General features: G+C 37.6%; 2 protein-coding genes across 9 annotated transcripts in view; one reads left to right on the forward strand and one right to left on the reverse strand.

Annotated features, from left to right (window-relative positions):
- The window catches only part of PRKAB1 (protein kinase AMP-activated non-catalytic subunit beta 1), a 423,514-nt gene that overhangs the window by 37,245 nt on the left and 367,657 nt on the right, over positions 1 to 18,612 (forward strand). The window lies entirely within an intron of this gene.
- CIT (citron rho-interacting serine/threonine kinase) overlaps positions 1 to 18,612 on the reverse strand; it is a 74,763-nt gene that overhangs the window by 23,414 nt on the left and 32,737 nt on the right. For 7 of the 8 annotated variants that reach the window (XM_075516699.1, XM_075516696.1, XM_075516694.1 and 4 more), the window contains exons 18-24: positions 18,471 to 18,596; positions 15,412 to 15,507; positions 13,528 to 13,644; positions 12,976 to 13,085; positions 9,857 to 10,031; positions 8,215 to 8,412; positions 5,954 to 6,007 (exon numbers count right to left, since the gene is read on the reverse strand). In XM_075516699.1, the coding sequence (XP_075372814.1) occupies positions 5,954 to 6,007; positions 8,215 to 8,412; positions 9,857 to 10,031; positions 12,976 to 13,085; positions 13,528 to 13,644; positions 15,412 to 15,507; positions 18,471 to 18,596 (876 nt within the window). The remainder of the gene's footprint in view (positions 1 to 5,953; positions 6,008 to 8,214; positions 8,413 to 9,856; positions 10,032 to 12,975; positions 13,086 to 13,527; positions 13,645 to 15,411; positions 15,508 to 18,470; positions 18,597 to 18,612) is intronic. The other variant, XM_075516698.1, reaches the window with a different exon arrangement.

An 18,612-nucleotide genomic window follows, 5' to 3' on the forward strand; every position in this document is an offset into this window, starting at 1 on the left:
AAAATGGGACACAGTGTGATATAAATGCCTGTCCTGGGAACCAAGAAGAAAGAAAACACAGATAAAAAAAACCATATTTGATAGGAAACGTTGTCTTAGGCATACATACATACATACAACCTATGCCAGAATCCTGTACCTGAAAAGAGTTAACAGCTTTAGGTATTTTTCTTTTCAGTTAAGGAAATCCCCAGGCAAAAAAAACCCAAATAAACCAGCCAAGCAACCCTGAGCTATTCTGGGGTTAAATTTGAAGTATATTAAAAGAAAGTCTGAAAACATTATTTTATCCTTTTAGAAACCCATAATATAATTACAAAAATCTTCAAATTTAAAGTTTCTAAAACAACCAAACACTTGAAAGCTTAGAAAAGCAATTCTAGACAATCTAGGCGGCCACTGTATCTGTGCCACTGTATCATCGGTCACAGAGCAACTGCAACTTTCTCTTCAATCTATGCACATCTTCATCACAACTAATCCACAAAATAGATATAATCTAACTACACCACGCTAATCTTGGCAGATTGTTCACTACATGCCACATCTAAGCGCACAGCTTATCTTTATACTGACACAGAAGACTATCTCATTTTTAAATATGACAGAGCAACCCAAGCATAACAGCTCTTCAGCAAAAGTGACCATATTCAGCACAACTCCTCCCCATTGCATAGTTTCAGAAAAGCGAAGTGTTTCTCTACTGGGAGACTGCACAGATTCATAGCTATTATACCTGGCCCTACAACCTTCTCCAGGCATGGATCACAAATTAAATAATCATAGCAACAAGCAGTTCAGGGCCATGATGATTAGGTTTGCATATCAGACACAGCGTACAAAATTTAATCCATATGCTCCACATATCAAAACCACAGGCAAAATAATGAGGGAAAGGTGAAAAGGAAGCAGTTTTAGAATTCTAACTGCAGCTTGCAAACTTCTCCATAACCTTATTCCTTCATGAAGCTGTCTCAGTTCTCAGATGCCACCAACAAACATGCAGGAAAATGCTAGGACACGGCAAGGTAAACGGTTTCAAGATGCTATCAGCAGCATGTTAGTTGGAGTTGCAATTTTTCATACAACCTTAATCCAGAACTTCCAGACTAATGCATAGTTTTACTCTATCCATTTCCACTCCTCCCCACCCCCACTAATCTTTACTAGAAAGCTAGCTGTCAGAAGGAAACAGGAAAAAAAGAAAAAGCGCTCTCTCAGCCCCAAATTATTGCGAGGAGGAAGCAAGAGCAGGCATCAGACTCACTTTGTCTTAACCTATTCACATTTGGATCTGAGACACAAGCTTTTCCAGGAGAGAAATACCAAACATCGTAATGGAGAGAGGAATACCAAGCTTCTGAATGAACACAGCTGCAGCTAGATACCAGTCTTGTATCTCTACCTGTTCAATTGATATCTAAAAATGAACTTCTCACTTCCTTCCCCTTTCCATAGTCAGACAACATCTGTGACTTGAAGCATACCTTACACGGAGATCTCAGTCTCCAAAAACTCATCGTGGCTTAGCCTGAGGGACATTGCTCTCCTTAGAAGCTGCAGAGTAGTAGGACACTGCACAGTTTGAATTCCTCTCCTTCCATGCCAACCCATTATTAAAACATACAGTCTCCTGTACTCCTCTATCCTAGTTCCCAGAAGACGAGCTGCCTCTACCAACCATAAGCCTCAAACGATGAGGTCATCGTCGTTGTCCACAGTGAAGGTCCCATTAGCCTCTTTCACAGCAACACCTCATCAACACCCTAGAAGTCTCTGGCTTCTTGTCAGGCCACAAAAACTACAAAGCTCCATTTTTGCCTATAACTGGCATCTGCCATCACATTTTCTGTGAAATGAGAATCAAGGATAACCCCTCCCACCCAACAGCCAATTTTTTTTTTTCCCCCCACAAATTTAACAAAGCTATATGAAAGTTTTTGCCTGGGTATTAGCCTTGTTACAGTGGGCAAGATCCCTTTACTCTGAAACATAATTTAGCATCAAAGTATATAACATCTTAAGACATAATTTTGGAAGTTCTCAAGAACACAGATTATTCTTTTATGCCAACTCATTGAGCCAATGTGGAATCAGGATCTTAGACCAAAGTCAGCAGGACTTTATGCACAACTAAAATTATACGTGTGCCTAACAGGCTTGCAGATTTAATGCCTCAATATCCAATCTCATAGACAAGTGCAGAATCAAGCCTGTTAATGCTTAAGATAGGAAAACAAGATGATGACAAAAGAACTTCAAGGAGGGAAGATAAACCCTGTTTTATTGGAGAAATCCTGAATAAATGGAGATGTAATATCCAATTAGCATTAAGAAATGCCCCTCTCCTTGTTAGAGTAAAAGCCACAGCCTGTACCTGAAAAAAACTAGAAGATTCAGATGGTGGTTCCCTGGAATAGCAATAGTATTTTACGAAGCTGAGTGTAAATATTTTATAGGATTCTTTTCTTATAAATATTTATAGACTTTTGTCCTGGTTTCGACTGGGATAGAGTTAATTTTCTTCCTAGTAGCTGGTATAGTGCTGTGTTTTGGATTTAGGATGAGAATAATGTTGATAACACACTGATGTTTTAGTTGTTGCTAAGCAATGTTTACACTGGTCAAGAGCTTTTCAGCTCCCCATGCTCTGCCAGATGCACAAGAAGCTGGGAGGGGGCACAGCCAAGACAGTTGACCCAAACTGGCCAAAGGGCTATTCCATACCATATGGCGTCATGCTCAGTATAGAAACTGGGGGGAGTTGGCCAGGGGGCAACAATCGCTGCTCGGGGACTGGCTGGGCATCGGTCAGCAGGTGGTGAGCAATTGCGTTGTGCATCACTTGTTTTGTGCATTCTTTTATCATTATTATTTTCTCTTCTTCTGCTGACTTATTAAACTGTCTTTATCTCAACCCACAGGTTTTACTTTTTTTTCCCCCCCGATTCTCTCGCCCATCCCACTGGGAGGGAGGGCGAGCAAGCCCTCAGTGGGGATTAGTTGCCAACTGGGGTTAAACTACAACAACTTTACCACCCACTTACTGAATGTTTTATTTTTCAAACAATTCTATTATTTAGATAACTTAGTTGTATTTTTAACTTCAAATGTGTTGATGCTTCAACAACAAGCCATAATTAAGAGGCAGTTAGAAACAACTGACAAATACGTAAATTTTCCTATTTAAGAAAATGCCTTTCATTTCTAGATCTTTTTCTGATTGCCTGGAAAATACTTTTAACACTCAAATGGATCATATTTTTGATAGAATAATTCTTTAAATGTATGGAACTAGACCTTCTCCCTCAACAGATCTGCTGGATGAGCTATCATTGTGACAAGACTATGATAAAATTTGCTCTTCGTGTGTGCCCGCATGCATCTGTGTGTGCATACAGCAGGTACTACAACTTACAATTTTTATTGTAATTATCTATCCTATGATTTCTTGCACAACTGAGACACAGAGAAAGCAAATGCTAGCGTTTTCTTTTTGATCCCCAATAGTAAAAGAGAGATGTCACAACATGAAATAACGCAGAGCTATCAAAGCAACTGAATGTAAATTCACAAACAGGGCAGAAATTACAACCAACAACACAGCAATGGTCTCTACGTATGCACCCCAAAACACAGCAAATTTTAAATTAACAAATAGGAGAACCTAAAAAATGTCTACTTGGTCAGAGACCTCAGCAAAAGGAAGAACACGAGTGCAATGAGGGTACAAGGAAAGCAGACACACATTTGAGGTGTAAGCCTTCTCTACAATCAGAAGCTGTGACCTTTGTGAAGTGAGAGAAACAGAAGAAATACCAAAGAAAGTAGATTAAGTATTTTTATTTATCTTTTGAATACTGTGAAAATACTGAAGTTCAATCTTTTGATTTTTTTTCCCCCCTGTCTAATCTTATTTTCATAATTCTTAGGCTGTTTTGGGCTTCTCAGTAAGATTAAATAAAAAAATAATTCCATACCAAAGTCTGCCAGACTAGTTCAAGGAGTTTGTTTCAGCTTAAAAAGGATATCTTTTGAAAACTTGCTAAAAGAATAAACCCACTCATTATCATGCTGCATGAGTAGCAGCATATTACAATTATTCCCTTGAAGTGTTATCTTATTTTAAAAGGAGTATAAGTTCTAATCACCTTCAAGTAGAATCACATGGTCACCAAAAGCAAAGCCTGCATCATACTGGTCACAACCACATAAAAATGAGGTTGAAACATCTGGTGAAGGCACCATAATAAACGTTCCCTGATCCCTCGCTGTCAATAGAAGATTGTCCTATCTTTTCTCTCAGTGCCCCTCAGTAGACAGGATGGACAGCTAGAACTGCTCATAACACAGAACAACAAAGTTTCTATCCATGGTCAATTAAATTATACATGCATTCTCCTGGGCTCAAAAGAGAATGTATGATGAGCATGTATTATTCATTTAGGAACTATTTAATTAATTTCTTATTGATGAGGATGTCTGATCCCACTTATCCCACTGAAGGGCCTTACAATGCACAACACTTTTAGAAATCCTTTTTCTTTGGAGTCTTTGAAGCAGAGTCTTTGAAGCTCTCAACATTCTTGAAATGTCGTGGGTCACTCTTCGCTGCTGGAGATTGCTCACCACACTTACAGAGCCAAAGTGTTACTAGATAATGAGTTACAACCTCTGAAAGGCAGCCTACCATCCAGTGAAAAGAAGTGACAGATTTTCCACACTGGTTTTTGCCTGCATGGAGATCACATAAGCATTTTCATAGAAAGCTGTTGTTCTGTATGAAGGGCAAGATAGAACAAAAGAAGATACCTATGGACGGAAGATACACGATAGCACATATGGAGCTAGACGATCAATCTAAGTAAACGAAGAAGGGAACAAAAAGTGAAGTTTCTTGTGCAGGGTTTCTTTTAGATAGAGGTTAACACACTTTGGTAAGCTCTACTTCCTCATTTCTTCATATCAGTATATTCTATGAACAGAACAGAAGAATCCCCTTGCTTAGTGCTAAAGAGTGACTGAGAAAACAGAATAACTCTCATCCTGAAAAGATATTTTTGAAAGATGAAAACTTGTGCATTGGATACTTCAGCCTACAAGCATGAAAAATTAAGTTTGAGGAAATCACTGGAAGTAGGGAAACAATCAAGAGAAAACCAGCAATTAAGCCCTGCTTACAGGGTTGGGTAAGGAGAAAAAGCCTGGAAAGATCAGCAGTCAATGCTGATCCAAGAGGACTGTGGACCTTGTTCAACACTTTTGTAATTCATGTCCTTGGAAGACAGATGCTCTCCATCAACCATCATAAACAAGTTTGAAGACAGTGCTAATCTGCAGGGATCCCTATTGATAGACAAACCCTCGGACATCTGTCCTGCATTGATGAAATGAATCTAAAAACGTCAAAAGATCTCAAGCAACAGAAGGTGCAAATTAAGATCCTACAGTCCTCTCTGCTCTTTGAGCAGATGACTATGTGTCAATGTATTATTTGGAACCATAACATTTCTTGCCTCTTCAAACAGTGTTAAAGTCCTCCTTAAAACCCAGAGTAGCATGAAGGCTCTTCCACTCTGGCCTAGATCTACAATGCAGCTCAGGATTTGGACAGGTAGATTTTTTCTTTTTGTGAGCAGAAGAGATCTTCACCTACAATCATTTTTTGCAGCTGCTACACCATTCTTATTAGCTGCACTGCAATGAGATATTTTAATTTACTTTCTTCTCCAAAAAGAAGAATAGTGTCAATTTCATGATCAGACTAAAACCTCAAAATTGAGGTTTACCTGAAACCTAAAAGAAATCAAATCCAATCCGTCTAGCTCCTACTAACACCTTGAAGCCAGAAGTCCACATTAGGGACTAGTGCCATCAAGGATTAAGTAAGTAAATTGTTTGTTTTCTTATCCTTAATTTCAAAATAATTCAATGATTTGTATTTAATACTCACTGTGCAGCTATTACGAAGGGCTTCAAATTTACGCTGGATTTCATCTCTATGTGCCTAAAGGAGGTAAGAAGTTAATCATCAATTTTTCATACATTAGAATTCGAATCCAACAGCTGTTGCTAAACAAACTGCAGAACAATCTACCAGCAAGCAAAGTTTGAAAGGCAGATGCTGCAGGCTATGAAAGCACTCTGTGGTGGCAAAGAGCTGATTAGCAAAAGTCACATCCTACTTAATCAAAACACACTTATGCTCCCAATTCTGAACTACTTTAGAAAAATGTACAAACTCGAGAAATGAATTATGTAAAAGGTTCCATCTGAAATGGTCACCAGAAGATATGTCGATTCCATGTTCAAGTTTGTACATTCTTGACATTTAAATTTGAGTTGGTTTTACTTCCATATCCAGATTGGTATGTCATAAAATAAATGCTACATACAATTTAATGCTTGCAAAGAAAAACTATAATGAAGTATTATGCAAGCTATCCCAAACAGCTCTGCCAATCTACCTGAATCCTACCATGAAGTACCATTTAATCCTGAGCCTCTCTAAAAAGCAGTGATGAAACGTAACAATCAATTCTTCGGAAGACAGCATCCAAAGTATGGAAAAGTGCAAACACTTATTTTAAAGGATACAGTATTGCATGCACCATTTGACCTCCTAATTTACAAGCAAAGCATGACAAAGCAAAAGTTCTTGTTTCAGCCTCATGGCCTCTCTCAAAATTCATCAAATGGATTTAACAAGTGTCTAATGTCACATGCTATCTGAAAACTTAACAAATGAAAGGTTAGTGCACTAGCACATCCAGCCACCTTTTTTCTGTCAGAACATTTTCCTTAGAGCCAAGAGACTAAACAGGATAAAACTGTTCAGCAGAAGTCAAATATGAGAGCTGAAAAGCTATCTTACCACAACAGGCAATGTGAAAAATAAAAAAAGTATATTAAAAAATCCATAACAGAAATAATCCCAAGCCCACCAAACTGGACTATCTTACAACAGCTGGTCCAAAAGCACTACCACTTTGCCAAATTAACTGAAGCAATAACCGAGTGAACACAGGTCATAAATATTCATCTGTTTCACTGGTGGGGTAGGGTAAAGATAGCAAGCACATCGCCATCCCATTGACAGTGATATTAGTTGTTATGAAAAGCTTTCAGCTGGGAGGGGACCACCTCAGTTTTGAGCAAAAAAGAAACTGATGCCACGTTCTATTCAGTTATTCTTAAGCCTTGATGTTGTTGCTGTACTTTCCCAGCACGTACACTCTTTAGAACAACGGCTCTCCCATTCATCTACCCAAAGCATCAATGTAACACAAGCACCTATCTCAGCTGAGCCCACCATCCCTTCCAAAAAATAGCAATGGCAGAAATATTTGGAACAGTTCTTAGATCAAATGCCACTGAAGTGAGAGAATGCACATTTTCAACACTTCAAAATAGCTGGATTTGAAGGTCATTTAAGACTGCTGCTCAATGGGGGTTAGCTGGTAGCAGGTCATATACTTCTCCACTTTCTCCCCCCACAGCCCTGGGAATCTTTTATTAAGGAAATATTTCTTAGAATCAAGCAGTTTGAAAGCATCTTTTTGTACTCAAGACACAGCAACCAGCAGCATATAATTTAGAATTCCATTTACTGGGGCGACGGCGAGGGCGGGGGGGGGGGGAATTGAAGGGTTTTTTTCCTTTATATCATTCACACACCTCACCGGAGACTGCAAGACACGTGACAATTTTTAATGAACTAAGAGTTGGAATAAAATTATGTGCTAACACCACTATTTTCCTAGGAATTTGGTGTGTCATCCCCCCCCCCCAGTAAGTATCCTTAAAGCACGGTAACTGATAGAAAAATCATCATCAAAATATTTATGATCAGCAAGTACTTTCAAACTCATGAGATATTATTTAAACAACTAAATCACAGAGTAAAACTCCGAACAATAACAATTTCATATGCAACTTTCACCTCATCACAAAAGCAATAATGCTCTTACAATCAATCAGTTTTGGCAGCAATGAACCACTACTAGGAAGCATTCATATGGTTAAAGATAAGACGACAGAAAAAAATTTGACATTTTAGCCATTCCTGCCTCTATCAAGACAGGGCACAATTCATATCCTGTTCTGAAAATTAAAAATTAGATAGTATAAATTCATTTTAACCTCTTCATGAAACATGCATCTACATAATTCTAATCTGTATATATAGCTCATAGTAGGAATTTTAGGGCTCACCGTGAGAGCTTGAATCTCTTCCTCTGCCTCAGCTGTAGTCTCCTCTAGTTCAGTTTTGGCTTCGCGGAGCTGATTCTCCAGGGCTGTGCGGGCAGCCTGCAGCCCAGTAATTTGAGATTCCCGCTCCTGGAGTGTCAGCTGCAATTCTGTCAACTGCCTTTTGAGTTCCAGCTTTTGCTCTTCATGCTCTAGACTAACCTGAAGAAAGAAAAAGTAGCATCCAAATATAAGTTACTAACAAAGAAAATATAGGCAATCTAATCTCATTTCAGACCTCACTTTAAGATGCCATTGCCATGTCTATCCCAAAAAAATCACATCTTGACAGATTAAGTCACTGAGAAGTCAAGGACGCAGCTTTGTCAACTACCTAAAAACTACTGGTTTGCTTTGAAAAAGGTTAAAGGCAACCTGGCATTTTGAAACAACAACAGGGGCACACGAATAGTTCCAGCTGTGACTCCAATATCACATATCAAACGTTGATATAAAAAGTATAAAAGTGGAAGTAGTTTGTGATGAACTTTCTTCACTGAAATTGAGAATCTTTAAGAATCTTTATTTGAGAACCTTTAGGCATAAACATAAATACTAATCTTTACGTATATGTAAACATTACACATATTTTGCAATTGACTTTCATATGTCATTTTCCCTTCAGATTCTTTTTAAAGAAACCAACCAGATCATCTGGCTCTGGATTTATTTGAATAGCTTCTGTTGAAGGTTTTCTTGAGGCATACTCAGGGATAAACATGTCATTTCCAGAAATGGATAAGAAATGAACAAGCAGGAGAACAGATCTCAGTGCTCAAAATCAATTCCAAACCTTAGCACCTTCTTCAGGCTGTCTGCTATCCCAAGTGAATCTGTCTGTTGTGCTGTAGATGCGCGACAAGCCTGCCAGAAATCTTACACTGGTCCCAACCAACTTCCGGTCAAACAAGGACGTGTGTTGGTCGTCCAACCCTCTTAGCTAAAGGCAAGATTTCAGTCTTAGCTGAAAATTAGTGGAGTGAGACTGGAGAAGGTAAAAGAAGATTTGAAGTGGATCCAAACTAGTTGATACAAAACTAAAAATGAAGCACAGCTCACAAATCTTTAAAAACACATATTTTCATATTACTGTTAGGTTTCCTTTCCAGAAAACTTCTGAAAAATGTGCATGAAGCAACAGGTCTCCTGTTTTCTTACAGCAGTTCTGTTGTGTCCTTTCCTTTCTATTCTGTAGACTCTAAGGCTATGGTTAAGCTGGTCATTGTACATAGCTAAGCTTTTATTCTCTACCCCTTAACCACTCTAGCTGGACAACATTATAAAGATATTGTACAAAAAAACCATAAATATGATTCTGAGAAAGCAAGACAATCTAAAAGCTCAGATTCAGTTAGGTCTAAGAATGACAAACCCTTAATACTTACTTTTATCTCCTTCTAATGAGCAATTTTTAATTTATTTTTTTTATTTTTTTTTACTCCTAGGGAAAAAAAAGTACTGCTAGACCAAACTAAATTAATACACCTTAAAATACCATTTTATATGACACAGAACTAAACCAACTTAATTCTAGTTCTCACTGTAATACTCAAAATGGGGTACATTCAAGTAAGTTTGTTTGGAGGGATTAAACCCAAGTTTTCACCTCTCGCAGCCTAGTCTCTAACTCCAGCAGGCGGTTCTTGTCAGTGTGATCTTGGTGACTCATCTTTTCCAATTGTTCTTCTAATTTTCGATTCTGGGCCTCTAACTTTCCAGCTTGTGTTTCCAAGTAGAACTTCTGTTGCCTCAGCTCTGAAATCATCTCCTCTTGGGCTTTCCTGATAGGAGAAAAGCACAAGTTAGAAACTCAAAATGTCCTTTCACTGGGATGAAGTAAGGAATAATATACTACAAGTTTCCTGTTAAGTAGAATAGTTAAGTTCATAGCTTAAATTCTACATCCCAACTTAAAAAAAAAAAAAAAATCAACTCTGTATTCCTTTCTGCAAAAGAGCCATGTACTAGCATATTCATCAACATATGCTCAGAGCACTAAAATTCCATGTTTGCAAGTTGCACAGAAAAATTAATCTTGTACACTGTAATCTACAACGGTATTTAAGCTACAGTTCATTCTTCTCATTTTACCAATTCCTTGTCACATGTTTTTCTATACAGGAAAAATAAATGCTGAGAATAGCTGCTTTCACACAATATATTTCCATGAGATAAGAGAAACCCTATGGTTTAGGGTTTGGCGGGGTAGTGTGTTGTGGGTTGTTTTGTTGGGGTTTTTTAAGTTGTAATGGACCTAGAACTTGACCTACATTGAAGTGAAGCTTTGTCGTCTCTGATCAAAGTCTTAATCTACAAAGTGAACAAAAATAATTACTTGTGCTCATAAGAATTTTGAGAGCTGGCAATGATTAATTATTACCATAAGAATTTGAAACAGATACCCTCATTTAAAAAAAAAAAAAAAAAAGACAGAAAAAAGGTCTTTCTACATTATTTACAATTCCTGGGATCATTTTATCATGCATTGGAAAATTCAGCATCATAGCGTGCTTTCTACTTAGAAGTCTCACAAAGCTCTACATATATTAATGAATTCATATTTTAGGAAGTTCACTGTGAGATAAGCTGCTATTAATCCCATCCCAGAGAAATTATGTGGGTTGCCCAAGATCAAATAGGAAGACTTAACAAAACTAAAAATAGAACTTATGTCTTCTGACTCACATTTCTGTGCATTGCACACAAACCCACCCTTTCACCCTTTCTCTTTTTTTAATTTACCTCTCCAGATTATTTCCAGGCAGAACTGTCAAATGGGGTTATTTCACTTCCTACTGTTTACTGGGCTATCTTCTCAGGAACCTGATAATCATTAGTTTCCTCAGATACTGATAGAACAAAAGCTAGCTGAGTTCCCCTCTCCTCTGAAGGGTTTAATCACTAGTTCTCCTCTTCAAACATGCTCAGATTAGCTGTAGCTGTTGTGGATTCAAAATACAGTCCAACAACAGATTTATACATTTTCACCATGACAATTCACAAAATAAGCACAAATTCATTAGCTATCTGCATGCATAATAAAGCAATTTTCTCTTAAAATGTTGTTATTTCTGTACTATCTTCTACCAATCCTGCAAAATTATGTTACTTGACAATATGTCTCTCAATAATCTATTCTAAATCATATGTTAAAACATTATTATATTTTTTCTTGTTTTCTATGGATCTCCAGTCAAGTGTCCTGCTCTCAGAGGATGCATCTAGCTCAGCTAAGTTCCTACGCTCAGTTCAGCACCAATGACTGTGACACTAGACCTTGCATATGCTTCCCAGGTACATGTTGAGGCAGTACTTCTGTTTTATTTCAGACTGAAGGTAAGTTATGGCTTTTGCTGCCTCAACAAACTTCCTGGATGATTAACTGGAGGTCATCTGGAGCATAAAGCAACACAATTAAATTTCTCAGTTATTTCTGTGGATATTTTTGGCTGCTCAGGCTAAAATAATTTGCCAGATATTTGAAATACAACACAAATTGGAGCCATTACATATCTGGAGGCATAATCACCACTGAAAAGGAAAAAAACCAAAGCAACTCTCTGCCAAAATTCATCCTTGCTTGATTCTATTCAATATTATAGGTGAATCCATCCAAGTGCTTCCCACAGAGACACCACCTGACATTGCATCCAGCAGTTGACAGACACTGAAAACCTTTCTGCAGACAGCCAAAGTTGATGAATCTCTTAAGTCAGTAAGAGCATATACTACTTCAGCCCTACCTTGCAGGATATATCAAACAATCTGCACTTTTTCCTATACTTGAAGTAGAATGCCTTTAAGTCATTTATGAAGGAAAAACATCATTATAAGGAAAAGGAACCTCAACTAAAATCCAAAGCAAAATAAAGTTCAGGCAGACAAAAAGATCTGACACAGATTTCCTCTGTGTTTAATAGATAAGAATTCACCACAAGAACAGCTGCTGCTTACACAGTGATTCCAGGTGACATTAGATCTTGTCCAGTAGTATACCCCAAAAACACTGAACTGACTATTACACCGGTCATTGATGAGAACTGGAGAGAGGCTGAAGCCGAGAAGGCAATAGAGATATACACAAGTGCTATCTGGGTTAGGAAGAAAACAAAATGAATTGAAGCAGCATTCTGAAGCTGAAGCTGGGGTATCTCCTACTTCACATTACTTCTGCCTGTTTCAGTAACAAAATATCTGACTCTTGCAAACGGCAATTCAAAAACATGCAGAAAAACTCTTGGCTTAAAAATCTAGTTTTCTTACTTGTCTTCTCACCCATCAGGGAAGTATGGAATGTTTGTGAAAGAAAGGCGTTTAATGTTTTCAATTTCAACATCATGTAACTGTCACAGGAACCAAGGAAAATATAAATCTATTAGCAATATATATGTTCAAAAAAGGAATATATGCTTCTCCAGAGGTATTTTAGACATTAAAATTATTAGTATTCATTTAACATGTTTGGTAAACCTGCACAAAGCACCAGCCTTAGGAAGGGCTCCAAAGTAAACATTGTAATACAAACCAATTTTCCTAGTCATGTTTGAGGAAACAAAATACGCAGTGAACCACAACTATTTGAACAACAAGCGTATTTTTGCATCACTGAAAAACAAGCAGGGAGCACAGCAGGCCTGCAAAAAAGAACCATTTCTGCATTAAGAGAACAGATCTTACTTGGAACTGTTCAGTAGTGACCAGTATGACAGCAGTTGCTATACTTACATGTTCCTCTGGGTAAAAAGGCTGCTATTTGCTGCCAGTTTATTGGCCTCAGACAATTCCACTATTCTCTGCTCCAGCGACCTAATCTTCGAATCCATTGCATTGATCATCTGAAACAGAGCAATGTGCCTTTGAGACTGCACAATAGAAGTGATTATAAAAACAGTGTTTAAAAAAAGTCTGAACTTTTTCCAGAAACAAAAAGAAGTAAAAGAAAACCAATCAAATGGCCAAAAGAGCATCCCAGATGCAATTACTGGAGCTATTTACAACTGCTTTCTACTGCTTTAATATTAGGAGAAAGCAACCATTATATTATCAATACACAAAATGATGGGTACACAGCAAGCTACGTGGCTACTTTTAAGGAACTATTCTTGAAGATACCTTGAATTAAAAAGCCATGTCTTTTAAAATTAGTATTCATCAGTGGACTTCCTTCAAAACAGCTCAGCAGCACTACAAAACCTCAAACAAGATTATCTTGCTTGAAATCAGAGTCTCGGAAAGCTACTCTTAAAATGGTTTGATTTCCAATTCAACTATACATACCGCCTTCTGTTCAGCCAGGACTTTACATTTCTCACGTGCTTCTTCTTCATGTCTTCTGAGCATATTCTCAAGTGCTTCCTTATCTGCAAGATCTTTCTTCATCTGATTTTCCAACACCTAAATTAAGACATTTCTTTTGTCTAAATTATATCTGTTTCACTGGGCAAAGGGCAAGCAGAAAGAAAATCATCAAGAAAGATGAAATTTTTTTTAAGCAATTGATCATATCTCAAGCAAAATTAAACCCAAGATGCAATTGCATGAAATCCATGGACGAGCAAACTCCAAAAACGAGCACTCCCTCAGTTATCTCTGAAGATTGACTTTAATGATGGAATTTTATGAAGACATGGAGATACTGTAGATTTTTTTATTATTTTAAGTCATATAAACTGTGTTCAAGAAATATTCCAGACTAACGCAACAGAAAACAGAAGCACTCTATACCCCAATAGGTACAGTAGAGGAAGTAAGGAAGTGCACATTCTTCAGCTGCCCTACCAATATGGCTCAGAAGTAATTTGTAAGTTCTGTAAGTATGCGTGAGAAGGCAACTGAGACCCCATGATTTCTTCAAGTCGGAGACACCATATGAAACAGCTAAGTAAAAGCCTTCTTTTTGTGGCACAAATACCCGTCATTAAGGAATAGGACTAAAGTAACTAACTGTTACATTTTTTTAAAAATGCACATTATGTATGGATGTCCAGAGCTTTACATCCATTGTTAAACTGAAGGTCATTTCCTCCAAAGACAAGTTTTCAAAGGCACAAAGTCTGGACACCACAAGATGCTTTTTACTGTTCCAGTTACAAACATCCCATGCCCTCTTTGATCCCTTTGAACCTTTTTCACCTGGCTTCCTGATTCCTCCTACTAAACCCTGTATCATATATCCCCATAATACACTGGCTCTCTTTTTCTTTTAATTCTTTTTCCAATCCCTATCCTCTTTTCCAGTTTTTATGTCACTACTTCTCCTTTCCCAACATCTACCTCTGATCTTCCTGTTTTCTATCACTCTCATTACCGATTACCACATGCTCTGGTCCTTCTTACTTAAGAAGGAAACCTTACTTAAGAAGGAAACCTTCTTACTTCTCTTTTTTTCCCTTCATATGTCTCCCATAGAAACTCCTTCTCTCCTCTTAAATACTACATCCTCTCACATTTAAGCTGAAATGTAGAATTCAAGTCCTAGGTAAACGTACTAGGTAAAGATTGCTGAGAACAGATTATGCTTAGCAGAAACAAAGATCCTTACAAAATGCACTTGCTGGCTTACGTACTGCAGGTTCTTTAGAAAAACCCTTAGCCAGTGCACATACTCCTATTTCCCAATTTGTTTTTCCTAATTTTAGATGGCGTCTATGATTCTATTTCTGTTTGTTAAAGTCCTATGCTACCCTGGAAAAGATAAAAACAAAGTGGGTGTTTTCTGTGGCTTCTTGGCAGATGTTACAGCTCCAAGAAGATGGAATTTCAGAAACGCTCTAGTATTTGCTGAATTTAAAACTTGCAGGTAGGCTGCGTGAATACTCTTAGAAAATCATCAGTAGGAACTGAAAGTGTTTTCAGGATGTGAGATCCAATAGCATTAAGTAAGTATTATTTAGTCAGCAATAGTCAAATTACAATCAACAACTGCCTTCTGACTTCAAATGCCACCTGTTTTAATGCAGTGCTAAAGACAGATAAGGTACAATGGTATAGACTAGAAGAAAAACTTACTCAGATTCCACTAAGCTCTCTGAACATTTCAGTAGTGGTAAGCAAGAAGGCAACTCGTAAGACAAAGCAATCAGAGCCTAAAGGCAACTGATTTTCCCTGAACTCATTCTACCCACAAAAGCTTGTAAGAAGGTGATAAGAAGATATTTTTACTTTGAGTTTTTCCTCATAGAATTGTTCCTTCTGTTTCAGCTGCAACTCCAGATGTTGTGCTGCGATCTGAGCCTCACGATGCTTTTCTTCCAGCTCCTAAAAAGCAGCAGAAATTCATATTCAGACACAAAGAAATAGTAGGTGCTGTGTATATGCATTACATAGGTATCAAACATTCATTCATTCTCTTTTTTAAGGTTTCACACTATAAAAATCCCAAGACCAGGGCTGCCATAGTAAAAAGAACATTACAAGAGCTGCACATTATCAGTTTTAAGCTTTGCATATTGCTGCTGACCCACCTACTGTAGAGCAGATATACTGCTAAAGACAAAGATTTTACTTCCACAGTAAGAATCTCCATTTCCCAGTAAAATATTCCCAAAGATGGGCCAAGGATGTTTTGTGAAAACAAGCAGTTATAAACACTTCATAGCTGCAGTGGCATCACAGGAAGTTCAGATCTATTTTTAACACAGTCTCTCACTTGTTTTCTGACAGAAGACCTCAATAATGGGGTACTGCTGTCTATGCTTTTCATTCTACATTCATAGAGTGGGAATAGTATTTACTTTGCCATATTCCTCAGACAAATGTTGTCAGAATAACTATTTATAAATTGCTTGGAAAATGAAAAGTGCAGGACGCAATATATATGGTAGAACATACCAGAATATTTTTAACCTCTTTACTTCACTTCACTACAGATAATTTGAGCCATGCACAGTAAGGACTTAAATAATTTTGTATCTCAGAAGTTAGCTATTTCTGCTGTCCAACTATATTTTTCAGGATATTATCTATAATCTCCTTTCAACAGGACACCTCACAAGAGCTGAGCTTAGAGCTTTATGCTCCTTCATTGTCATATTTGCCATTCCAACAATTTTCTTAGAACAAGAGGCAGATCCAGGTCTCTCATTCACTACCACTGGGTTGACTCTTGCATAGACAAGTTCAGGTTTTGGGATGCATCCAGGTCTCCTGTCTGCCTTCATTACTGCATGGCACAGGAGAATTTCCTGATATTTCTACTTCAGCTCTTTTCATATTCTCTTTTCTGATCTTCCTCATCTTGAAAACATACAAAGACTTTTTTGCTCCAGTAATTGCAATAGACCTCTTTTTCCAGAAGTGAGAATCAAAGAGGAGGTTCAGCAAAAGTAGGTCATCTACAGTGCCTAGTACCCGACACTTCTGCAAGGAATGGAGATTGCTGCTTTTTGCAATTGAAATATGTCTCCCAGCAACAAGAGGGACAACTCACCTCCCTCAGAAGCCCACACGTTTCAGGTCCTGGCAGAGAATCAGACAACCAGATCAGCAGCAGCTTCAAAGCTACCAGCATCAGACTGCTCATATATTGTAGCAGAAGCTTCACCAGTTTCTGCAGTGGCACTTAACAGCCAGTGTAGGCTTAGGAAGGTAATGTCTTACCATTCCAGTTCTCGCTTACTATTCTCTATGTAGCGCTAACTTTGGTATTAGCATCATAGCAATGATTGATGCTTTCAAGCAATAATAAGTATCTTCTCTAACTTGCTTCTTTCTTCTTACTTAGTTCTGTACAGACAGATCAGCAGGTACTTCTCAGGTACTGCTAGATGAGTGTATATGAAACCAGTGTCTTTATTCAACAATTTCTATCTTATTCTATGCAATTCTGTATCTTCAGCTCCCTTCCTACCTTTCTATACTTTCTATACCATGAAAAGTCAAAAGTGTTTGAAGAGATCAACCTGAGGGAATGAACAAGGTAGAAGTGGAGAAAAAAGAATACTATTACCCTGTGCTGCCAGATCAGAGCTGCAAGGGGCTAGGAAAGACTGCAGGATTTCTTCTTCAATGCCTGTTTGACTTTTTTATAAAATACTTTTGTCTCTCTCCAATATTCTGTCAGAACTCCATGGAAACTATCTATAAGAAGAGCTAAACATATCCCATGGTGTAAAACAATTAGTTGATATTTCTGCATTCCCTTCCAGTTTTTCCTCCACAGAGAATGTAATCAAAACCAAGGAACAATCCCCAAATACACACAAGAGGCTTATGAAACAATTTGAAGTTTTACACTATTTCTAAACATAAAGTTGGCTCTGTGCCCAGCAAAACCATAGTCTCCCACTTACCATGCACTCACGTTATCAAAACAATTTGAAAGAAACAGCGCTATTAAAGAACTGAATCTACCTTTTCTTGAGAGCACTCAGGCATTCTGATGCTGAAGTCTACATATGCAGCTATTACCCAGAACAAGTATGGGTCATCTGTTGACTCCAAATATGGTTATTTATACATTTCCATTTGGCCTTCCTCAGGTGTGTCTACGTTCAGGATTGCTACCAATAAAAAGTAATCTTTTTTTCCTTATCATATTGGCAACACAGAAAGAGAACTCATGAGAAATGCAAAATTAATTTAATTATTCCACTATAAAATTATGGTCCCAGGGAAGTAAAAGTATTAGAAACACCCTCTGCTTGGTTCACTGTAGACTGACATACCAACTCGCTATAAAGATTTAATAGGTTTAACAAGGAGAGAAACAAGAAATTGCCAACAGATAAGGTATGTGGGTGAAAATGGATTCCTGACAAATATTATCTTTGGAGACAAACAGTTTAGATGACTAATTTCTCTCTGCTTCAAAATGTAAACATTTCAAGTAGATCTGACCTCTAAATTCCATTGCAATTTAGTTTAAAAGCTAGATACCAATCTTTTTATTGTTGCAGTATCCTGTACTGAGAATGTTTTACTCCTGAAACAATCACTAGGTAATTAATTTAAATATTACTAAGCTGATTTAAAAGTGCTGCCACTGAGACAACTAGAATTTTAAAGTAGTATTAAGACTAAAGGTATAGGAGTGAGTTTCTAACTAAAGGTGCAAATAGAATTTGAGCACTTAAGCTTTCTCCAGTATGACTGGTACAAGAAACAAATCCCTTTATTCAACAATTTCCACCTTATTCAATGCAATTCTATGTCTTCCGTTCCTTTCCTACCCCTTTCTTACAAACTCTTACCCTTTATCTTTCATTTTCACCTCTGCTCACCAGAATTTTTTCTGCCATCTGTTGAATCTGTTGAGATTTAGTTTGAATATCTTCCTTTAGACGGTTTTCTCTTCGTTCCACAGTCTCTAGTCTCTTCACTTGATTCTCCAGAGAATGGCGCCGTTCCTGTAGAGCAATTATT

Source organism: Mycteria americana, chromosome 13 (assembly GCF_035582795.1).
Source record: "Mycteria americana isolate JAX WOST 10 ecotype Jacksonville Zoo and Gardens chromosome 13, USCA_MyAme_1.0, whole genome shotgun sequence".
In the NCBI taxonomy this organism is placed as follows: domain Eukaryota; kingdom Metazoa; phylum Chordata; class Aves; order Ciconiiformes; family Ciconiidae; genus Mycteria; species Mycteria americana.